This window comes from Danio rerio, chromosome 1 (genome assembly GCF_049306965.1).
Source record: "Danio rerio strain Tuebingen ecotype United States chromosome 1, GRCz12tu, whole genome shotgun sequence".
Classification (NCBI taxonomy): domain Eukaryota; kingdom Metazoa; phylum Chordata; class Actinopteri; order Cypriniformes; family Danionidae; genus Danio; species Danio rerio.
The window spans coordinates 59,300,428-59,322,500 of NC_133176.1; the positions used below are offsets into that span (position 1 = coordinate 59,300,428).

The 22,073-nt window shown below is 39.3% G+C and overlaps 1 protein-coding gene across 6 annotated transcripts in view; it reads right to left on the reverse strand.

Annotated features, from left to right (window-relative positions):
* samd1b (sterile alpha motif domain containing 1b) overlaps nt 1–22,073 on the reverse strand; it is a 58,809-nt gene that overhangs the window by 29,947 nt on the left and 6,789 nt on the right. For 2 of the 6 annotated variants that reach the window (XM_005163533.5, XM_073907027.1), the window contains exons 2-7: nt 21,698–21,974; nt 15,759–15,841; nt 13,471–13,531; nt 10,581–10,671; nt 8,300–8,417; nt 5,221–6,678 (exon numbers count right to left, since the gene is read on the reverse strand). In XM_005163533.5, coding sequence (XP_005163590.1) covers nt 6,529–6,678; nt 8,300–8,417; nt 10,581–10,671; nt 13,471–13,531; nt 15,759–15,841; nt 21,698–21,974 — 780 coding nt within the window. In that variant the 3' untranslated portion in view covers nt 5,221–6,528. Of the gene's footprint in view, nt 1–5,220; nt 6,679–8,299; nt 8,418–10,580; nt 10,672–11,026; nt 11,742–11,800; nt 13,532–15,758; nt 15,842–18,970; nt 19,304–20,989 lie in introns of those variants that run through there. The other 4 variants (XM_073907020.1, XR_012382495.1, XR_012382494.1 and 1 more) reach the window with 4 other exon arrangements.

Sequence of the window (22,073 nt, forward strand, 5' to 3'; positions counted from 1 at the left end):
CCTAGGACGAGTTCGATCAAATAGGTTTTTCGAATAATTTAAAATAGCACGAAAATTTTTTTGACGGAAAATGACGTCATAGGGTCCGTTTAAATCGGGCTGAGCCAAGGAATCAAGGGAAAAAGAATTTTGATTATAGCCCATTCGGTTCAAAAGTTATCATGATAAACATACGTGAAAGTTTGGACAAGTGGTGGCGCTAGAGAGTTTGATTTTGAGACTTCATGTTTGGTCTGATGAATGTTAATACTGGCCTCTATCATTGTGCCAAATTATACAACTTTCCCGCATACGTCTATATGGGCTGCCATTCAAATCCGGCGGAAGAAACGGAAGAAGAACACTAACGAAAGCAATAGGTGCCTACGCACCTACGGTGCTTGGCCCCTAATTAAAACGAAAATTACTTTAATATTCTTCTCCATGTTCCTCTTTTTAAATTTGAATAGCTTTTCACACAATATTTGTCACATTTGCACCAGACACTTTCTTACAATCACTCCATATCTCTATGAAAAACATTGTGCATTTCTGAAGTGCGCATCACACAGGCGAGCGGGCTTGACAAACCACCTGTAGAAACTCTCTTCTCTCCGTATGCACTGCACACTTGACTGTGCAATGTGTAACACAGCACTAAGCGAATGAATCCAGCTGAGGTTTAAATCTTTAAGTGCAGCATGTGTAACAGGATTATTTCGGGTAGATTGATTTCACTATATTTTCCTCCTGTTTACTTACTGTTCATATAAAATTGTTTTGTGTTCACAATATAAATGTAAAAAGAATCTGTAAAGTGACAGTGGTTTCACCTCTTCTCCCCCCCTTGGGTTAACGTCAAGGTGGTATAGTCCAAGCAGCCATACCTGTTGCACTATTGCTCGAGCAGTCTTTTCCACCTTTACCTTGAACTAAGGAGGTATGCTCTACCTGTTCCAAATTGAATTTGGCTCTGGCCATAATTAACACACACAAATGCATATTTAAGTTTAATTTTAATCATTTGTTATATTTACTGATGTAAAAACAGTTTGTTATATTGTAGAGTGTTATTTTTGTTGACGGTGTACATTTAACGTAATGAGCTGAAGCTGCCGATCTGTCACAATAACATTCTCTGTGCAGGTATGCATTTATGATTTTTATTTTGACAATGTAATATGTGGATTGTCAATGTTCACATGCTGATTTTTGTAATTGTGAGAACTAGTTTTCTCTTTCCCTTTCCTGTCTTCGCGTCCTTCCACGGCGCCTCTCGCTCGTTTCCTCCATCTTTCATTCGCCTTTTTTTTCATGTACATTTAATGTAATGAGCTGAAGCTGCCGATCTGTCATAATAGCCCCTTTCACACAGTGATACCGGTAAATATCCGGAAAATTTCCGGAAAGACTTTACCGGTATATTGAAAAAAGCGCTGTTCACACAGGCGAGGACGTTACGGAAATTTTCCAGAAAAGAGCATTCACACATCCATTCCAAAATACCGGTAAATCCTGACATCATTCACCACAAATGAGCTTTAAACGGCTGCGCTTGTATTTGTAAACATTTGACTAAATTACAAACTCTGTGGATGATCAATATTGTGAACAACTTTCGCAGGATCACTTTCGCATGTCGAGATAATGTTCATAATATGTACGTGTGCTGGCGCTCATAGGCGCACGCAAAGCTTGAAGGTAAACAAACAACGGCTTATCATAAGCATCTCATCGATGATTATTTGCACAGTTGGCATTAAGAAGAACATATAAACGTGATCTGACTAACTTCTAGCAGCTAAATGTGTCTGGAAAAATATTCAAAGGCTTTTATTCTCACAAACCGCGCGGACGTAAATGCGTCTGACTGTTGTGATTGGCTAAAGCAGACGTCTCACGTCAGCACGTTCTAGACGTGCACGCGCTTATTACGGCAATCTTCCTTCTGCATTCACACAGCGCAGCATTCCGGCAAATTGCTGGTAATGTTACAACTTCTCTTTCCGGAAAATAGCCAGAACGAATTTACCGGTATTTTCAAAAAGGACCTGTTCACACATACAACCTTTAAAGGTCTGTATGTGTGAAAGGGGCTAATAACATTCTCTGTGCAGACTCAAAATGGTGTCCTTTCGTCATTCACTACACAACGCATAGCAAAAGAGAGTACGGTTACACATGTTTAAAATTATTGATTCTTTAGCAAAATAGTCAACTCAGAGTTGAATAAACGAATCGAGTTTGGTTTGGATCTTTTGCTTGATTGCATCGACACAGTACATCACCAAATATGTAGTTTCAGTTCTGGTAAAATGTGCACACGCTTTAACTTCAGACACTAGCGGAGCACGGGGGATCATGGGACTGATCATGACGTGAAGATGACGATCACTGCGGGGATTCTGCTTGTTAAGTGTGACGTCACGCGAAGCGGCTTCCGGGTCCAAGCGCTCTATTCAACTGAATGGTGAGACTCATGAAATGGTAATAATAAACGTTTACAAAGCGATTTAATGCTTTCGAAAATCACGATCGCAGTTTATATATCCATGCCTAATATCCGATAGCCAGAAAGTGATTTTTTTTTTATAAATTGTTACATTTTTGGTATTTGTTAAGCCCAGAGATTGTTGTGTATGTAACCCCACCAGCCCTACACCACCCAACCCGCTCCGAGCTGGGATCGAACCGGCGACCTTCCGCATGGGAGTCGGTTGCTCTAAAAAGGAGGATAAAGACCATGGCCTCTAGCGTCTGTCGCTAGAGCACCTTTAGAGGTCAGAGGAGTGAGGTTTACCTGCACAGCACCTACTAGCTGGCCTCCGTTACACTCACCCCCCTAAACCTCACTCCCATCCGGGTCATGGCACCAATGTAACCCCGCCGATCCTACTCCACCCAACCCACTCCGAGCTGGGATCGATCCGGTGACCTTCCGCATGGAAGTCGGTTGCTCTAACAAGGAGGCTAAAGACAATGGCCTCTAGCGTGCCTCCGTTACATGTACATTACAATTTTATATAAAATTAACTTTATGTGTGATAGGAATAAAACGCGATCATAAACGAATGATTTCTCCACTCAATTGAATGGCGGCTTGGACCCGGAAACAGTATTACATACGTCACCAACACGTCACCACTTAACAAGCGGATAAAGGGTTAAAGTTCATTTTCACAACAACACCACAGTATAGCCAACCGTGTACCGTGTTTGCTCCTGTCATTTTTCTGACGATTGATACAATACAACCTATGCTGCAACACGGGACTCGCCGGCCGTTTGCTATTGAAGGAGCTGCTGAGACGATGGGACTTTGTAAAAAGTAGATCTGTGGTACCACATTTGATACTACAATCTTGTTAAATCTACACAACCATGAAATTAAGTCAGTCCTGAATGCCAAAAAAGTTTAAACCAGTACTAGCAAGATGTACTTAATAAAGTGAGTTTATTTAACCCTAATGGTGTTTACATTTGAATCCATCTCTTTGTATATATACCACCCTCTGCTGGAGAAAGCGTGAACATTAAATCTCTAACAGTGGTTGTAGCTTTGTTTCTAAAATGACTTCTCTCTTTTATCTAAGCGAGCTCTTTTATGTTTAAAAGACGTCTAATAAATGACCAAACATAGATGTCTTGGCTTAAACCAGGCTAAATTTGCACTGTCAGAGAAAATCTAACAGACGTCTAATGATAAAACCAGAATAGAAGAGTCATCCAATGGACAGAGTTGAATTTAGCTTTCACTCTTAAGAAATACTGAGTTGTTGTAACCCAATGTTAGGTCAAATTTGGATGCATGTTGGGTTAGTTTTTTCAATTGTGGATTAAATTTAAATCGGCAGCTAGCTCTCTGCAACTCTCACATGGTCGCCCACTGAAACTAAGCAGGGCTGCGCCTGATCAGTACCTGGATGGGAGACCACATGGCAAAGCTAGGTTGCTGCCAGAAGTGGTGTTAGTTAGGCCAGCATGGGCGCCCAACCTGCAATCTGTGTGGGTCCTAATGCCCCAGTATAGTGACGGGGACTCTATAATGCTCAGTGAGCGTCGTCTTTCCGATGAGACGTTAAACCGAGGTCCCAACTCTCTGTGGTCGTTTAAAATCCCAGGATGTCCTTCGAAAAAGAGAATTGGAGTTTAACGCCGGCAAATTTTCCCACTGGCCTCTGTCCATCATGGCCTCCTAACACTCCCCATATCATAATTGGCTTCATCACTCTGTCTCCTCTCCACCAATCAGCTGGTGTGCGATCAAAATGGCTGCCGTCGCGTCATCCAGGTGGTTGCAGCACACAGGTGGTGAATAAGGAGATCCCCCCCCATGTGTGTAAAGTGCTTTGAGTGCCCAGAAAAACGATTCGTAAAAATGTAAGGAATTATTATTATTATTTAATGACACCTAAGACAACAACTGGGCTTTGGATTTGACCCAACATGTGTTATGACAATCCAGCATTTTTTAGAAAGTGTTTTAGCCAAGTTTAGACATTTTTACACATCTTTTAAACTCAAATAAATGCTTGCTGGGTATGTTTTGGGGCATTTGTTGATGTGTTTTATAGACAGATTCACTAAAAACAAACTAATTGGTAAGGATTTGTTGACATTCTGTTTTGATTAATAAGTCAGAACAGTAATAGTGCCTTAACAGAAAAAAATGATATTATTAAGCTACATTGAGCTCCAGCGTTTGATATTGCAAGTAGTCTTAAAGGGGACCTATTATGCTCCTTTTTACAAGATGTAAAATGAGTCCTTGATGTCCCTAGAGAGTGTGTGTGAAGCTTTAGCTCAAAATACCACACAAATAAAGTGTATAATTTTTAGAAACTGACCCTCTTTAATCCTAATTGTCCTGTTTTGGTGACTGTTGCTTTAAATTCAAATGAGATTGCACAATTTTTTTAAAGGAGGCGGAGCTACAAATGCCTGTGTATTAAAGCATAATGGCAGGTTCAAAAACAAGACTAACTTCCTTTGCTAATAAGGGAGAGATGGTCACTAGTGTGCAGGGTTTTCCCATAATGTCAATCGAAGTGTTTCTGCAGACTATTTATTAAGTGATTATAAAAAATAAAATGAACAAAGTTTCACCATTTGAGCCTGGCTATATTCACAGACTGCTGACACACCACTGTGCTTAAACCCCTTATAAAAGTGATTGTTTTCATAATAGATGCCCTTTAAGACAATGTCAGACCATAAAAGAACCAGTCAGAGAACTGTGTATTTTAGACAGGGAGTCATCATATAATAAAAAATGAAGATAATATTTTATAAACAAACATACAAAGAAATAAATTAATTGGAGGTGCTACAGTTGTCAGCCAAAACATTCAACTCTGAAATCAAACTGACCTATTGCACAGAATCAGTAACAGTTTCATTTACAGGCGTGATGGATCCATTTGCATGTGCAATAAGTTTAACGATGCAAAACACTAAAGCCAAAGGGCAGATTAACAAACATTAGCATTTCAACATGTCCCGTCCTTCCTCACAAGTCAGTCTTTGTATTTTGTTAAACGGACACTTCCAGTATCATTTGATTGTTTTACACAAATTGTTCCCGACGATATGCAACTACAGTGATTTCTAATGGGTTGACATATATATATATATAGTACAAACGTTGTGCATTTAAGGACATTCAGACACGTTCTACAAATGCTGGTGAAGGAATATCTCCATTGCCTCGCAACTTGGACTTCTATATTGATCCAAATCTATATTTACAAAACGTCTGCCCAGTCATCAATGGTGATATTCCACATGCGGGCCACAATATGGCTGGCAAATCCGAGATTAAAAGAGTCAAATTCACTCGCTTTTAAAGGGAGATCCTACATATCAATCGATTGTGTGCAGGAAGTCTGCATAAACATACACAAACGTCTTTTCTGAAGTAATGAAGCAAGACGCAAAAAACACTGGGAAGAACATTAGATGCTCCAGATCAGAAAGAGAAGACATGTAGTCCATCACTGAAGGAAGACCATTACAAGAAAAAGTTCATCATCCGAGAACAAATTTCCAATCAGAATGTATATCTCCAGAACTGTAGCCGGACTGTTTCTGAGCAAATAAGTATCACTGTGCGCTGTGGAAACACATCCAGTCTTTGTTTGAGGTTACATAGACAATGAAATTCTGCCCTCTAGTGGAGGTTCTGCAGAAGAAATCCACTTCATGAAATGAATTCAGGGTCAAAGGCCACGACCCAAACAGTGGCATCCACTGGAGCAGCATTAACTGCACAAAACAGTCTTTCCACAAAAAAACAACATTATATTTCTCTTTTCAGTCTTCTTAGTCCCCATATACTCCTCTTTCAGCTTAATTCTGTTCATTCCAGTCAGTTTTCGCAGAGACAATATTTGTATTCCAATATCCATGGGATTACGGTTTGAAAATATATATACATTGTACGCATGACTATGTGTGTGAAGTAAATATTGTTCAGTTTTTTAATGCGGTTATATATATGCACACACATTTATACATTTATACACACGCACACATGAGTGTGTGACTTTATCAGCAGAAAGCTTCGTCATCTTGGAAATGTGTTTTCTGTAAAACCTTCACGTGTCTTTCGTAGATCTTGAGGGCGGGGCCAAGTCTGATTGACAAGCCTGTCAGCACATCATTCCTCTGCATTAGAAGAAGGGACTTCCCATCAATCTCCTGTCAGAAACACAGATTCAGACAAGTTTAGAGACACATGTCACCTTAAAGTCTACTTAAAACTCCAAGTATCAAAGCTTTAAATTTTTACCTTGAATTAAAGCACAGATCATTTAATATACCATGCTACAGAGTTGGGCATTTTCATTCATTCGTTTTCTTGTCGGCTTAGTCCCTTTATTAATCTGGGGTCGCCACAGCGGAATGAACCACCAACTTATCCAGCATATGTTTTACGCAGCGGATGCCCTTCCAGCAGCAACCCATCTCTGGGAAACATCCATATACATTCATTCACACTAATACACTACGGACAATTTAGCCTACCCAATTCACCTGTACCGCATGTCTTTGGACAGTGGGGGAAACCGGAGCACCAGGAGGAAACCCACACGATCGCAGGGAGAACATGCAAACTCCACACAGAAACGCCAACTGACCCAGCTGAGGCTCGAACCAGCGACCTTCTTGCTGTGAGGCGACAGCACTACCTACAGCGCCACTGCGTCGCCGAGTTGGGCATTTTACTTCAAATAATTAATTATAGTTATTAGTTACTTCTCACAAAAAGCAAGTAACGGAATTCCATCATTAATGAATCATCATGATCATTAATGACAAACTAACCATAGTCATACTCAGTTAAGTGGTTGTCCCGCCCCTAAACACACATGCCAATCATCATAAGTTATGTGGTTGTCTCACCCCTACACACAAATGCCAATCATCATCAGTTATGTGGTTGTCTCACCCCTACACACACGTCAATCATCATCAGTTTTGTGGTTTTCCAACCTCTTTACACACATCAATCTACATCAGTTAGAGACAAATGAAAAGCACTTGAACTCAATTGCATATTATATATCAATTATATAATCCTGCATTTTCATGTTAGTAATGATAATAGCGTTATAATGGGGGAAATTATTTTATTTATTTGTTTAATTACTCATTACTGAAAAAAGTAATTCAGTTAGTAACACTGTTTATTTATTACGCCATTATTCCCATCACTGGCTACAAATAACTTGTTTTGGGTGTAAACAACAACAAAAACATGTTTATATATAACTCGCTGAATTTAAAAGTGTCTAAAATGCAACACACTTAATGTTAGCTTCATTTGATTTTGTTTAACGGTCAGTCAATTTCACATTTATGATCTTGATCATGCTCATGTGCTGATATTTAAGCTGCATGGGCCACAATACTGTTTTTATAAAGACAGAAGTTTTTTTTTTCCTTTCATATCTTCAATTATAGGATACTTCTCCATTCTTAACAACAATTACAATTCAATCCAAGATAATAAATCTTGCACAGCCCTAATTTCTAACACAACTAAAGCAGGTCCTAAACCTACGATTCCTTAAATGAAATGGTTTAACTTCAGCATCTAGTGATGTGTACATTCTCAGAACAAATCTCAGGACTTCATCTGAGGCGTATGACAGAGTTTGGAAACTTGATATGGTAAAATAACTCCTGCTGGAGCTTTGCAACGGTTTTAGATCGTTTTCATTCTTAACCGGCAATATTATGCAGCAAAAGAAGCTGAAAGTGTAAAAATCCTAAAAATTAGTTTTCATGGTTTTGAAGTTTAGTCAGTTCAGTATACCTGCGTCCTAAAGGCGATCGCCTGCTCTGGAAACCCAGCCGCAGTGAAGTAACTGGCCACGTCTGCCACTGTCCAGTCCACTGGACTCACCACACTGGACTCTGACTTCACAAAGCCTCTGAGAATCACACAAGACATCAATCAGTCTGTATTCATACAGAGAAGACCCATCAGAACGCATAAGATTAAATGTTACTTAAAGACAACCCTCATTCAGTTTTCAATTCGTTCATTATAGTTATGTATGGACTCTTTTTACTAAACTGTTATGATGCGTTTAACAGTCATCAGCATCTTAAATCCTTGAAAGTTTTTAATATTTAATAAAAAACATATACATTTATATGTATTTATGTATGTTTTATATCATCTTTGCATTAAATTACAAAATACTAATTACCGCTTGCTCATACGAGGCGTTTCTAATGCAGCGTCTATAGGCGGGACAGTAAGTTTGACATTGTTTTCTCTTCTGGCTGCCATTATCAGTCTCACACTATGTTTTTTCCTTTTTTCTGAAAGTCTTGATAACACCATGGTGGAGTTTTTCTTTTATTAGTTCAGCAAATAGTATCAACCCAGGCTCTTATTGATATGTACCACTATATACATTTCTGGAGAGCACGAAATACGTCCCAGGAGCTATGTTTTTTTTTTTTTTTTTGCAGTTTTTGTTTTCACGAATCCACCAGAGTATGCTGTGTACGCTTCTTCAGATCTCTAAATTTTCTTGCGAGTGCCATTAGCACCTGCTGTTCTAGTGTAAATTCACCTGAGGCCGCTGTCGACTGACTGAGTGAAAGAAAAGCAATCACGCCCACCTGATTTTTACCACGTTTTTAAATCTTTCAACATCCTCAGCCTGTCACTTATTTAATTTTTTGTGTTTTATTTTTGTTTTACCAGCTTTCGGGAAACATTCTTTGCCAGACTCGAACCCCGTTGCCACGATCAACTCCTTGATGCATTTCAACCACAGGGAGCTACTGAATAATAATAATAATAATAATAATAATAATACCTTTTATTTTTAGGCGCCTTTCAAAGCACTCAAGGACACCTTACAGCAGATCACAAGTACATCATACAAATACAAGCAGTCAAAATGACAATCAGCAAAAAATTAAACAGGCAAATCATTAAAAGCTATCCTAAACAAAAACGTTTTTATCTGAGATTTAAAATTGGAAATAGAGTCCATCTGGCGAATGTGCAAAGGCAGGGAATTCCATAACTTTGGTGCTGTACAACTAAAAGCCCTGCCACCAAATGACTTAAAGTGTGACAGCTGGTAAACTGGTAACAGCGGAAAATTCGCGAGGTAAGCGGTCATGTAGCGCGAGAAAAAAAAACAGAAGCTGTCGGCGGCATCATACCACCCTGTAGTGTTCATTTAACAGCTCTGGCTACATAATTCGCGCTCTCCAGAAATGTATACAGGGCTACATTTTCAAAATGAGCCTGTGTTGAATAGGATTGTAAGAAAAATCCTATTTAGTTTACTACGTTTCCCCAACTATGACGACTTCTACTGCTGAGAAACCCGGAAATGTGAAAAGGGTCCACTCAGCATTGAACTCCATTGTGTTATTAATTGTTTTATTATAAGAAGCACATTATAAAATGCTAAATATATATATATATATATATATATATATATATATATATATATATATATATATATATATATATATATATATATATATATRTATGTATGTATATATATATATATATATATATATATATATATATATATATATATATATATATATATATATATATATATRTATATATATATATATATATATATATATATATATATATATATATATATATATATATATATATATATATATGTATGTATATATATATATATATATATATATATATATATATATATATATATATATATTTATATATATATTTATATATATATATATATATATATATATATATATATATATATATATATATATATATATATATATATTTATATATATATATATATATATATATATATATATATATATATATATATATATATATATATATATATATATATAATTATTAATACAACTCAAGTATTTTCTTCCTATATATTTTTAAATGTTAATAAATTAGGATGCTAACATGGCACCTTTGATGTAATACAGTGTGATTTATTTGTATTCGGTCCCCACTCTCAATCAAATTAGTTTTTGTGGCCTTTCATAAGCACAAGTTTGGGCACCCAAGCTCTAAACAAAGCCTTTTCTCTCTGTGCTGTTTGTATGGTACTCACATTCCTTCATTCATCCCTCGTTCTTCAGCGGCTCCTGGAGAAGCAGAGGGAGTCAGCAGACATGAGGAAACTCCCACCTCCAGCTTACAGCCTGACAGACACACAACACACACAGATAGATCACACACACACACATATAACACAACAAACACAGAGATAAGACAAATAACACACACACACAGTCTGTATGCATGACTAGTGAAGCCACAGTACGCACTGGCACTTTGCTTTCAGTCTGCCAACTGTCCTCGTGATGCAATTATCATTAAACTGTATGTGTGCAGGTCAACTTTTCTGTCTGTGTACAAAAGCACAGACGCGAGGTGAATGTTGAGACTGAAAGACTCTACTCAGGTAATACTGAGCATACAGGTGATTCTAGAACTGAGGGTGCATTGAGGGTGAACTGAGGTTGTGTCTCCAAGATACAGCTATTATTTTTCTTTAATGAATTGATTTTGAATAATAACTCAAATTATATTGAGTTTTCTCTAACAATAATGCTTGTGCGAGTATTTAGGGACTTTTTGTTTTGAAAATATTAACTTAAGGACTATCGATATACCCAACCCAAGCTCATTCTGAAAACGTAGCCCCGCGGACGTTTCTGGAGACCACGATTTATGTGGCTGGAGGTACGTATGGCCGTATTTCGTTTTTTCGAGCAAACGCTACGGGGCGGTGTGATGCCGTTCCTCTTCCTCACGCTCGCTGGCTGTGACGGCTCACCCCCATGTGGAGGGCTTTCCCATCGCAACCAGTTTGTCCGCTTAGCTCGTAGTGTTACATCGACGGAGCAGAGGCACGGAGAAAAAAGGAGCCACCTGCGGTGATGACCAGGTTCGAGTCCGGGGAAGAGCGGTTCCAGAAATCAGGTAAGATGAAAAACAGAATCCAAAAAATAAAAGCGAACAAGTTCGTAATGGTGCAAGAATACGGCGAAATCCGAAAAACGTTTTTTTTCTAGACGGCTTTTGTAAATCATCGCTTGGGTTTAGGGAAGGAGGAGGGTGGCTAGGTCGGCCGATTGGTCAGTCCGTCAGTCGGACAGACGGTTGCTCGACAGCAGCCTCCAGCGGCTTTTCGGGCGAGAACAGCGCTGCGCGAACGATGCGCGCTCCTGAGAGTCGTTCGAAACGCGAAAAAGTGCGGCACAGCAGCCTCTTATATTTGTATTTGTATTTTGTATTCGCGAATACAAAAACTGCACAAATAAGTACCTCTCGGGACGTATTTCGCGGTCTCCAGAAACGCGGGGCTACGTTTCCACAATGAGCCTGGGTTGGCTATACCTATTATTAGACTGTCTCCGCCTCCTGAATCTTACATTTATCCAATAATCAATAATAATTAAGTTTCATTTTCATCCATTTTGTGTTTACCAAGTTAATACTGAGTAACAAAATGTTAGAACAACACTAAACAACAGAAACTAAATGCACTGTGTTTTCCACCACAGCAACCTGGGATGCTGAATTATAATTGGTTAAACTGGCGATGGGCGGAGATCAAACTAAGAGATCAAACAAAGGCAGACATTCTGATTCTGAACGCACATTTTCAAAGGAGACTAATTGACTTTAGCATTGTTTTTCAGATAAACAAACACGTTCATTTAGCATATTTCTGGAATATCTGCAAACATTTTATTCTAGATAAGAGTCAAAAACTTACAGCCCCTTTAGAGGGGACCTATCATGCAAAAATAACTTTTATAAGAAGTTTAAACAGTCGTGTGGCAACAATCTACTGCTTCTAATGGTAAAAATGTATTAAATGTACTTTTTTTAATCACACTTGATAAAATCAGTCTGCACTTTGCGGTTTCTCAAGAACGCAGAGCACGGCTTCCGTTCTTGTGAAGACCGGTCTTGCCAGGTCACCTCAGACGAACGAACTCGAGAAACCGCAAGAACAGAGAACGTGTCCTCTGAGAAATGAGATGCTGCGTTCTTCCTGATGGTCACGTGACCTTCGAGCATTTTAATGGAAGATTATTTAAACATTACAGCATTCATACAGCGATTTATTGCTTTTCCCTTTTTCACAGCATAAAAACATTAGCAATATACGTTGTACAATATAAATAAAACAGATTTTAATACTAATTTCAGCAAATAAACGCCCTTAATGTGTTTATGCCTTTATTAAGATTTTTATGGTGATGTTTATATTCACCGCCTCATTTATTAGGGAAACTCCTGAGATAAATAAGATTATAAATCTGTGTAAAAGGCTGCGCCTTCCATCACCAGTCGCAATGACTTCTGGGACTTCTAGAGCGAGTTTTTTTGCGCTCAAATCTGCATCTATGCGTCCTCAAAATCAAGAACACATCTGGGAAGTTTGTACGTGTCATCAAAGGGGGAAAGCCCTGCCCACTAGTAACAATCTCCCCCTCATTAGCATAGGATGTTAATCTTGTTTTTGAATCTGCCACTATGCTGACACACAGGCGTTTGTGGCTCCGCCCTCTTTTAAAAACAGCACAATTTCATTTGAATTTAAAGCGACAGTCACCAAAATGCCACAGTTAGAATTAAAGCCTAAAAGGAGCAGTTTATAACCATTACCTGTGGGGTATTTTAAGCTAGAGCTTCACATACACACTCTAGGGCAGGGGTGTCAAACTCCTGGAGGGCCTCAGCGCTGCATAGTTCCAACCTTGCTTCAATGCACGTACCAGTAGTTTTCAAACAAGCCCGAAGGACTCAATTACTTCTTCAGGTGTGTTTAATTAGGGTTGGAACTAAACAGTGCAGAGCTGTGGCCCTCCAGGAACGGAGTTTGACACCTGTGCTCGAGGGACATCAGAGATCTTGTAATAAGGGGCAGAATAGGTCCCCCTTTAATAACACAGTAACAAAATGGAGTTATTTTCATAACTTACAGTTTCTTATAGGAATCGATGATGGCGGCTTTACAGTTTCTGACATAACAAGCATCTGATCCTACAAGAAAAAGGGAAACAGGAAAGGGAGGAAAACATAGAGAAAGATACACCATATTAAACAACAGCAAAAGGCAGAACGACAGGATGCAGAATGAAACGTGTGAAGCGGCTATGTGTCACAAAGTCCACCAAACAGAATCAGACAAACTACACATTTTCTGAAACATTTCATCCACCCTTCTTATTTCACTGCTTAAAATGCTTGTGGATTTTTTGTCTAGTTTTAGTCCAAATATCTAAACATTCTTAAATCAAGAAGCATTTTCAAGATAAGCACAAAATATGGTCTTGTTTTAAGAAATGATACGTCAAAATGAAGAGAGTTTTTCTTAAAACAAGCAAAATAATCTGCAAATGTGGTAAGCAAAATAATTTTATGTCAAACGGTAAAACAAGATTATTTTACTTACTCTGCAAAAATGCTTTTCTTGCTTAGATTTTTTTGTCTTGTTTCTAGTCTAAATATCCAAAATTTGTTATATCAAGAAGCATTTTCTAGACAAGCAAAACAAATTGTCATGTTTTAAGAAATAATATGCCAATATTAAGTGAGTTTTTCCTTAAAACAAACAAAATAATCTGCCAATGGGGTAAGCAAAATAATCTTGTTTTTTCTTTTGACGTAAGATTATTTTGCTTACCCCATTGGCAGATTATTTTGCTTTTTTTTAAGGAAAAACTCACTTAATATTGGCGTATTACTTCTCAAAACAAGACAATATGTTTTGCCTTTTTAGAAAATTCATCTTGATTTAGGAATTTTTAGATATTTGGACTAGAAACAAGACAAAAAATCTAAGTAAGAAAAGCATTTTTAGCAGTTTACCGCATTGGAAGATTATGTTGCTTGTTTTAAAGAGCCCCTATTATGAGTTTTTGAGAGTGACCTGTAGTGTGTAACACAGCTCAAAGTGAACTGAAAAATCCAGCTACGTAAATCTGAAAGTGCGCAGTGTTTAAAGCTATTGATTCATTTATAAAAGAGTCGACTCATAGTGCTTCAATTGAATCGTCTTGATAACGAGTCTTTAGCCATTTCGGCGTGACGACTTAAGCCCTTCCTAGTTGTTGCGCACGCAAACCAGGGGAAAATTTAAACCTGCGGCCCCGCCCACAAGCACAGTACACAAAGAAAAGAGGCTAACACACACTGAAGCAGACGCCGGTTGAATCATGAAGATGCGGTGCTTAGCTGGATATCTTTGGAAGTGTGAGGGGAACGTTAGTGCTATTTTCTCTACCCAAAGATGAAACTGTGAAGAGTCAATGGTTGAGGATTATCTTTGCAAAAATACTCTGTAAACAACCCGTAAAATTTACGGTAAAAAAACGGCAGCTGTGGTTGCCAGACTGCAAAAAATGCTTTTCTTACTTAGATTTTTTGTCTTGTTTCTAGTCCAAATATCTAAAAATTCCTAAATCAAGAAGCATTTTCTAGACAAGCAAAACATATTGTCTTGTTTACAGAAATATTATGCCAAAATTAAGTGAGTTTTTCCTTAAAACCCTGCAGAAAAATCCAGCCTAAACCAGCCTAGGCTAGGTTTTAGCTGGTCAACCAGGCTGGTTTTAGAGGGGTTTTGGCCATTTCCAGGCTGGTTTCCAGCCATTTCCAGCCTGGTCTTAGCTGGTCAGGCTGGGAGATGACCAGCTAAAACCAGCTTGACTAGCCTACCCAAGCTGGGAGTCCAGCCAAAACCAGCTATATCCAGCTTAAACCATGCTGGTCAAGCTGGTTTTAGCTGGATTTGGCTGGTCATTTTCCAGCCTGACCAGCTAAGACCAGGCTGGAAATGGCTGGAAACCAGCCTGGAAATGGCCAAAACCCCTCTAAAACCAGCCTGGTCGACCAGCTAAAACCAGCCAACCAGCCTAGGCTGGTTTAAGCTGGATTTTTTAGCAGGGTTGGCATATTATTTCTTAAAACAAGACAGTATTTTTTTGCTTGTCTATAACATGCTTCTCGATTTAAGAATTTTTAGACATTTGGACTAGAAGCAAGACACGAACCTTAAGTCAGACTAGCATATTTTGCAGTGTTACCTCTCTGACTGACATGTCAGAGCAAACAGAGCCGCGCTGTGACAGAGTCAGACTGTTCACACTCTCCCGAATAAAGAGCGAACGGCTCACACGTCTCTGCGCTTTAAACCAGAACAGGCAAAGGAACTCAGATGTTGAAACCTTTAAGGCTTTCAGTAAACTCTGCACCGCCTGTCATTTACCTCCACGCTGGGATGTCGCTGATCAGACGGATCTGCGGGTTTCTCTGTCCCAGAATCCTCAGCTTCAGCACACATTGTCTGCTCTGAAAGAGAGAGAGAGAGAAAGAGAGAGAGAGTTTTAATGCTATCGTTTCTGGTTATGACACAAGATCTCAAACGGAGATAAAGAGGTTTGTTGTGCGTCTGCAGGGAGCTGCTGTCTGTGTTCACACTGATTCAGCGCTGCGCTAAAGACCTGCAAATCCCACACAAGCACTGAACTCCAGCTCTTTTGGCAGAGCGTGCTTTAGGAAATTGTTTTTACAAGCTGTTGGACAATTAATTTTCTACTTGACTAACATATCAAGCAGCAAACGAAAATACTCTGTAAAGCGCCCAAAAATAGGGTTTAAAGGGCATCTATTGTGCAAAAATCACGTTTAGAAAGGGTTTAAACACAGTTGTGTGTCAGCAGTGTGGATATAAGCAGCTTTCAATGGTGAAAATATATTAATTTAATTCTTTATAATTACACCTGATCAAAACAGTCTGCAGATACTCTTTGATTGACATTCTCCTTTTGTACGTGTCATCAAAAGGGGAAAGCCCCGCCCACTAGTGACCATCTCTCCCTTATTAGCATAGGATTTTAGTCTTGTCAAAGAGCTTGGAATCACCAAGAAGTCCGCCGTTTCGAAGTGAAAGCGATCGGCTGTCCATTGGATCTTATGGCAAGCAGCTGCTTTGTTTTTTATTTATTTATTTATTTAAAAAGCGCATTAAAGCTGAGATACAATCTGAAAGACGACAATACAACGCTAACTATCAAAATCATCAGCACTTTTAATAGTTTAGTTTACAGACTTATAATATGCTGTTGTTCTATTGGAGTTTTCATTGCAAAATGGCCGCCGCGCCATCTAGTGGCTGTTTCCCAAATTGCACTAGAGTGTCGCCTCTTGGTGGTTCTATACTCTTTGGTCTTGTCAAAGACTATAGAATACACAAGACGTGTTGCTCGTATATATTTGAATGGGGAAATGTGTAACTGTCAATATGGCTAATGAAGCCCCGCCTTTTAGTGCAGGAGCCAATCAGTTATCGCTATAGAATGACAATTCTCTGGGGGAAGGGCTTGGACCAGATGTGAGTTTCTGCAGATTTTGTGTGATCCGAATATTTAGGAATGAAACTAAATAGATTGTTGATGTTTAATTTCATTGGTTATTCGTAGGCCCACACGGAATCTGCGCGCGCAGAATTCCGCAGATTTCATGCAGATTTTTAGCCCATCATTAATTCTGTTTATTTACTCGACTAAATGTGTAAATCTAAATTTATTCAGTTTTTATTCAGTAATTTATTACTTTTTATTTAATTTATTAAGGTTTTAGTTATGATACTCCGCCGGATACTCCCAAAATAATTTGCAGAAACTCACAGATTTTTACCAAATTTCTCCACAGAAATAGCAAAAAATGTCTGCAGATTCCGCCTGGCCCTGGTTATTCATAATATGGAATTTAATCGTAAGCTTGGCTAGAAGTTTTAGAAAATTTGATGTTTCCCCATTGAAATAGAATGCCCGGGCATACTGCCTGAGAGGCGTTTCAAAGATGGCCGCCGAGTGAAATGACTTGCCTTAAAGGGAATTTTGTCTTGTGTTTGAATCTGCCACTATGCTGACACATAGGCATTTGTAGCTCGGCCCTCTTTTAAAAAGAGCATAATCTCATTTGAATTTAAAGTGACAGTCCCTAAATCGGCTTGATTAGAATCAAAACCTAAAAGCGTCAGTTTCAGAGAGTTATATTATGTTATTTTATGTGCTATTTTGAGCTGAAACTTCACATACACACTCTTTGGGACATCAGAGACTTATTTTACATCTGGTTAAAGGGGGCATAATAGGCATACCTGCCAACACTCCTGTTTTTCCCGGAAGTCTCCCGTATTTCAAACCCATCTACCGCCCATCTCCCGTATTGTTGTCTCCTAGAAATACCCTCCCACCGCACTTTGCGCGCACCCCCGGATAAAATCTCCCAGACACTATTGCCAACTATTTTCAACGAAAAGGAGCTAAGCTCAGCCTGAAAATTCACTAAAAGTTGCTAGATTACGTCATACGTTAATTTGCATATTACTGACGTCATCATGTCCTGCCATTTCTGTTTGTTAAACAGCCTTTGGGTTCGGTCAATAAAGGGGTATTTATATTAACACTACTCTTTACGCAAGCATGTCAATTCAACTAAATGTATTGCTGTTTAAATACAGTATTTCATTATAGATGTGAAGTCAATTTGCAGTAATCTCTCAGACGTAATAAACTCAGATAAGTTTTGAAACTCTCATCTAAAACATCTGTGATTGTGAACAAGAAAATAATAAACGGTCAAATTAAATTGTTGAAATAAAGGAGAAGCAGATCGGATTGACTGTACAAGGAAAAACTTTCACACTGCCGGTGCTAAATCATTTGCCGTCGGTACGCAGAGGGGTGATCTGCTCTCGGGCTGCAGGTGGGAGAGAGACTGCTGTACGAGGATGTTAAGAAGAGTAGAGACGGTACAGTATAGACAAATGACAGTCTATAAAAATCTCCAGTAACACAAAAAAGTCGCTAGATTTGTTGCTAGTCGCTTTTTAAAAAATTTGTCGCTGGGGGGGTCTGAAAAGTCGCTAAATCTAGCGACAAAGTCACTAAGTTGGCAACATTGCTCCCGGATTTTATGATCCGAATGTTGGCATGTATGATAATAGGTCCACTTTAAAACTTCTGCATTCAGAAATACCCTTTACTTGCACATGGAACACTTTTGCATCAGCTAGAAATGATTATGCAGCATCTTCAGCTATAATTCCTTCTGGGTCAAGTGATGTCCAAAGCATTAAAGAGGAAGTTTACCCAGAAATTGAATCACTGTCATCATTTACTCACTCTTTCATTCTTCTGTTGAGCAAAAAAAAAAGATATTTTAAAAAATGTGGCTTGATTTCTAAAGTACTTTAGAAGTCATTAGGTACCATAAACCAGCATTTTTTATCACACAAACTCTTCTCTTGTCTTAAACCAGGAGTCAGGAACCTTTTTCAGCAAAAATTTCAATTTTTTTTTTTTTTAACAAGTGCAGTTTTTAAAGAGCCATTTGGATGTTTACACAGTTGAGGTCAGAATTATTCGCCCCCCTTAGAATTTTTCTTTCTTTTTTAAAAATTTCCCAAATGATGTTGAATAGAGCAAGGAAATGTTCACAGTATGTCTGATATTTTTTTCTTTTGGAGTAAGTCTTATTTGTTTTATTTCGACTAGAATAAAATAAGTTTTTAACCAGCTATGTCCAGCTAAAACCAGGCAGGTCAAGCTGGTTTTAGCTGGTCACTTTCCAGCCTGACCAGCTAAGACCAGACTGGAAATGGCTGGAAACCAGCCTGAAAATGGCCAAAACCCCTCTAAAACCAGGCTGGTCAACCAGCTAAAACCAGCCAACCATCTGAGGCTGGTTTAAGCTGGACTTTTCACAACCCGGGCTCATTGTGGAAACGTAGCCCCGCGGACGTTTCTGTGGACCACGAGATACGTCCCGTGAGGTACGTATTCGAGGGGTTTTTGTTTTCGTTGATCCGCGAGAGGCCGCTGTGCGCGCTTTTTCGCATCTCGAGCGCCTCTCGGGAGCACGCGCCGTTCGCGCCCGCGCTGTTCTCGCGCGAAAAGCCGCCGGATCTGCCGACCCGACCGCCCTCTTCCTCCTCCCTTCCCTAAACCCAAGCGACGGTTTGCAAAAGCCGTCAAAAAAAAAAAAAGCAAAAGCCCTCGTCTTCGATTTCGACCGCGTTTTTGGATCTCGCCGCGTTCTCGCCCTTATTTTTTGGATTCTGTTTTTCACCTTACCTGATTTCTGAAACCGCTGTTCCCCGGACTCGATCCCGGTCGTCCCCGCGGCCGGCTCCTCCTCCTCCGGGCCTCCGCTCCGCCGACGTAACGCTGTGAGCTAAGCGGACAAACTGGTTGCATCGGGAAAGCCCTCCATTCGGAGGCGAGCTGTCGGCCGCCGAGCGCGAAGAGGAGGAGCGGAGCGGCGCCACACCGCGTTCGCTCGAAAAAAACTAAACGCGGCCGTACGTACCTCCGGCCACGTAAATCGCGGTCTCCAGAAATGTCCGCGGGGCTACGTTTCCAGAATGAGCTTGGGTTGACTTTTCAGCTGGGAAATACTTATTAATTCTAAAAAATAAAAAAAATGGCATTTTCTTGACAATTAAAACATATTATCTTTGTTTTCATAATTAATTAGTTAAAATTAAGTGAGTTTTTCCTTAAAACAAACTAAAGAATCTAACAATGGGGTCAGCAAAATAATCTTGATTTTCCTTTTGACATATTCATTTGCTTACCCCATTGGCAGATTCTTATGCTGTAAAAACTTACTTCATTTTGACATATTATTTCTGAAAACAAGACTATTGTTTTTACTTGTCTAGAAAATGCATTTGACCTTAAACTTTTTTGATATGTGGACTAGAAACAAGACAAACATCCAAATAAGAAAGGCATTTTTGCTTTGCATTCATTCTTTAGTACTGAATGCATAAAACAGATCCTATTATGGAACAAACACACAGCACCTCCAGAAAGTCCCCATAATCATCCTCCTGTGCTTTAAAATATTGAATGAGTTGCTCACAGGTATGTCTGGCAATTTTAAAGTTCCACTCCATAATCCAGAAGGGCTTCCCCGGTGGATAAACCATTGTCTGAGTTTATTAAGAAGTCGGAGCAAAACTATTTGTAGAATTTATCATCGACGGGAAAGTCTGTTTGGATCAACACTTTATTCAGTGTGCAGCGCTCTGTTCCACTTCCTGTCATTTCAGTTCAACTTCCTGTAAAGTGTGGCTAGCTTCATTCTAATTTAAATGGAGTATACATGTTCAAATCTTTAAGTGTGTAGAAGCTTATAAAAAGCATATTAAAGAGATAATCCACCTGATGAGAGATCATTTAAACAATAAAGAAGATATTTTGAAGAATGCTAGAGGAAAATCAGCCAGTTACAACCACAGCATTTTTATTCATTCATTTTCCTTCTGCTCAGAGGTCCCCACAGCGGAATGAATCACCACCTATTCTAGCATATGTTTTACGCGGCGGAAGCCCTTCCAGCTGCAACCCATCACTGGGAAACACCTATACATTCACACATTCATACACTACGGACAATTTCCCTGCTGAAAAGTCCAGCTTAAACCAGCCTAGGATGGTTGGCTGGTTTTAGCTGGTCGACCAGCCTAAAGTTTTTGAGTTATTGCCGTCTATAACTGAATGTGTGTCAGGAATATCGAAAACAAAACCAACTGAAGCGCGCTCATTTCAGGCGCCCCCTGGATATACAACACCCTTAGCATATGCCTATGGTGCCTATGCCACGGGCCGGCCCTGAGTTGGCTGAGTGTTGTAAATACTCGCGCTCACCTCCCTCGCGACAGAGCGCATAGGAGATAAATGACGTCAGTACATAATAACTGGTTATGATTATTACTGAACCGATACAGAATTGTCCGCGTCTGCATCACGGTGCACCGAAGAAACAATTAATCTTGACACCCCTATTAGTTAATGTTAATTAATGCATTAACTAACATGAACAAACAATGAGCAATACATTTACTACAGTATTTGTTCATGTTAGTTGACGTTAGTTAATGAAAATACAGTAGTTCATTGTTAGTTCATGTTAACTCATGGTGCATTAACTAATGTCAACAAGCATGGACTTGAATGTTAATAATGCATTAGTAAATGTTCAGTTATGATTAATAAATGCTGCACATGTGTTGTTCATGATTACTTCATGTTAGTAAATGCATTAACTTATGAACCTTATTGTAAAGTGTTACCCAAATAATAAACCCATCAAACAAAACAAGATGTTTTCCACCATGAGAAGCAGCAATACCTTGACTTTCGCCCACGTCTGCCTGCTGCAGTATGGAGCAGTGGTTTGACAGCTGCAGAGATGATGAAGTCTGGGATTCCCCTTCACATGTCATCATGGGCGATCTGGTGGCATGATCAGACTCGGCCTCCATCTCGGGTGACGGCGGCTCAGTGCCTGTTTTCACACTGACGGGATCTTCATCAGGGACGGTTTCGGGGAGATCCTCCGCTGTCGGCTCCTCTGTGCCGTTTCCCTCACTCTCCACCTCCATCCCATCTTCATCCTTCAGCTCTTCCTGACAACACAAGCAGAGAAACACCATTTCTGAAGACTCTAGTGGTCATTTGACCAACAAGGCAGGGGCATTGGAAAGCAATAGTTCGCTAAAAAGTGA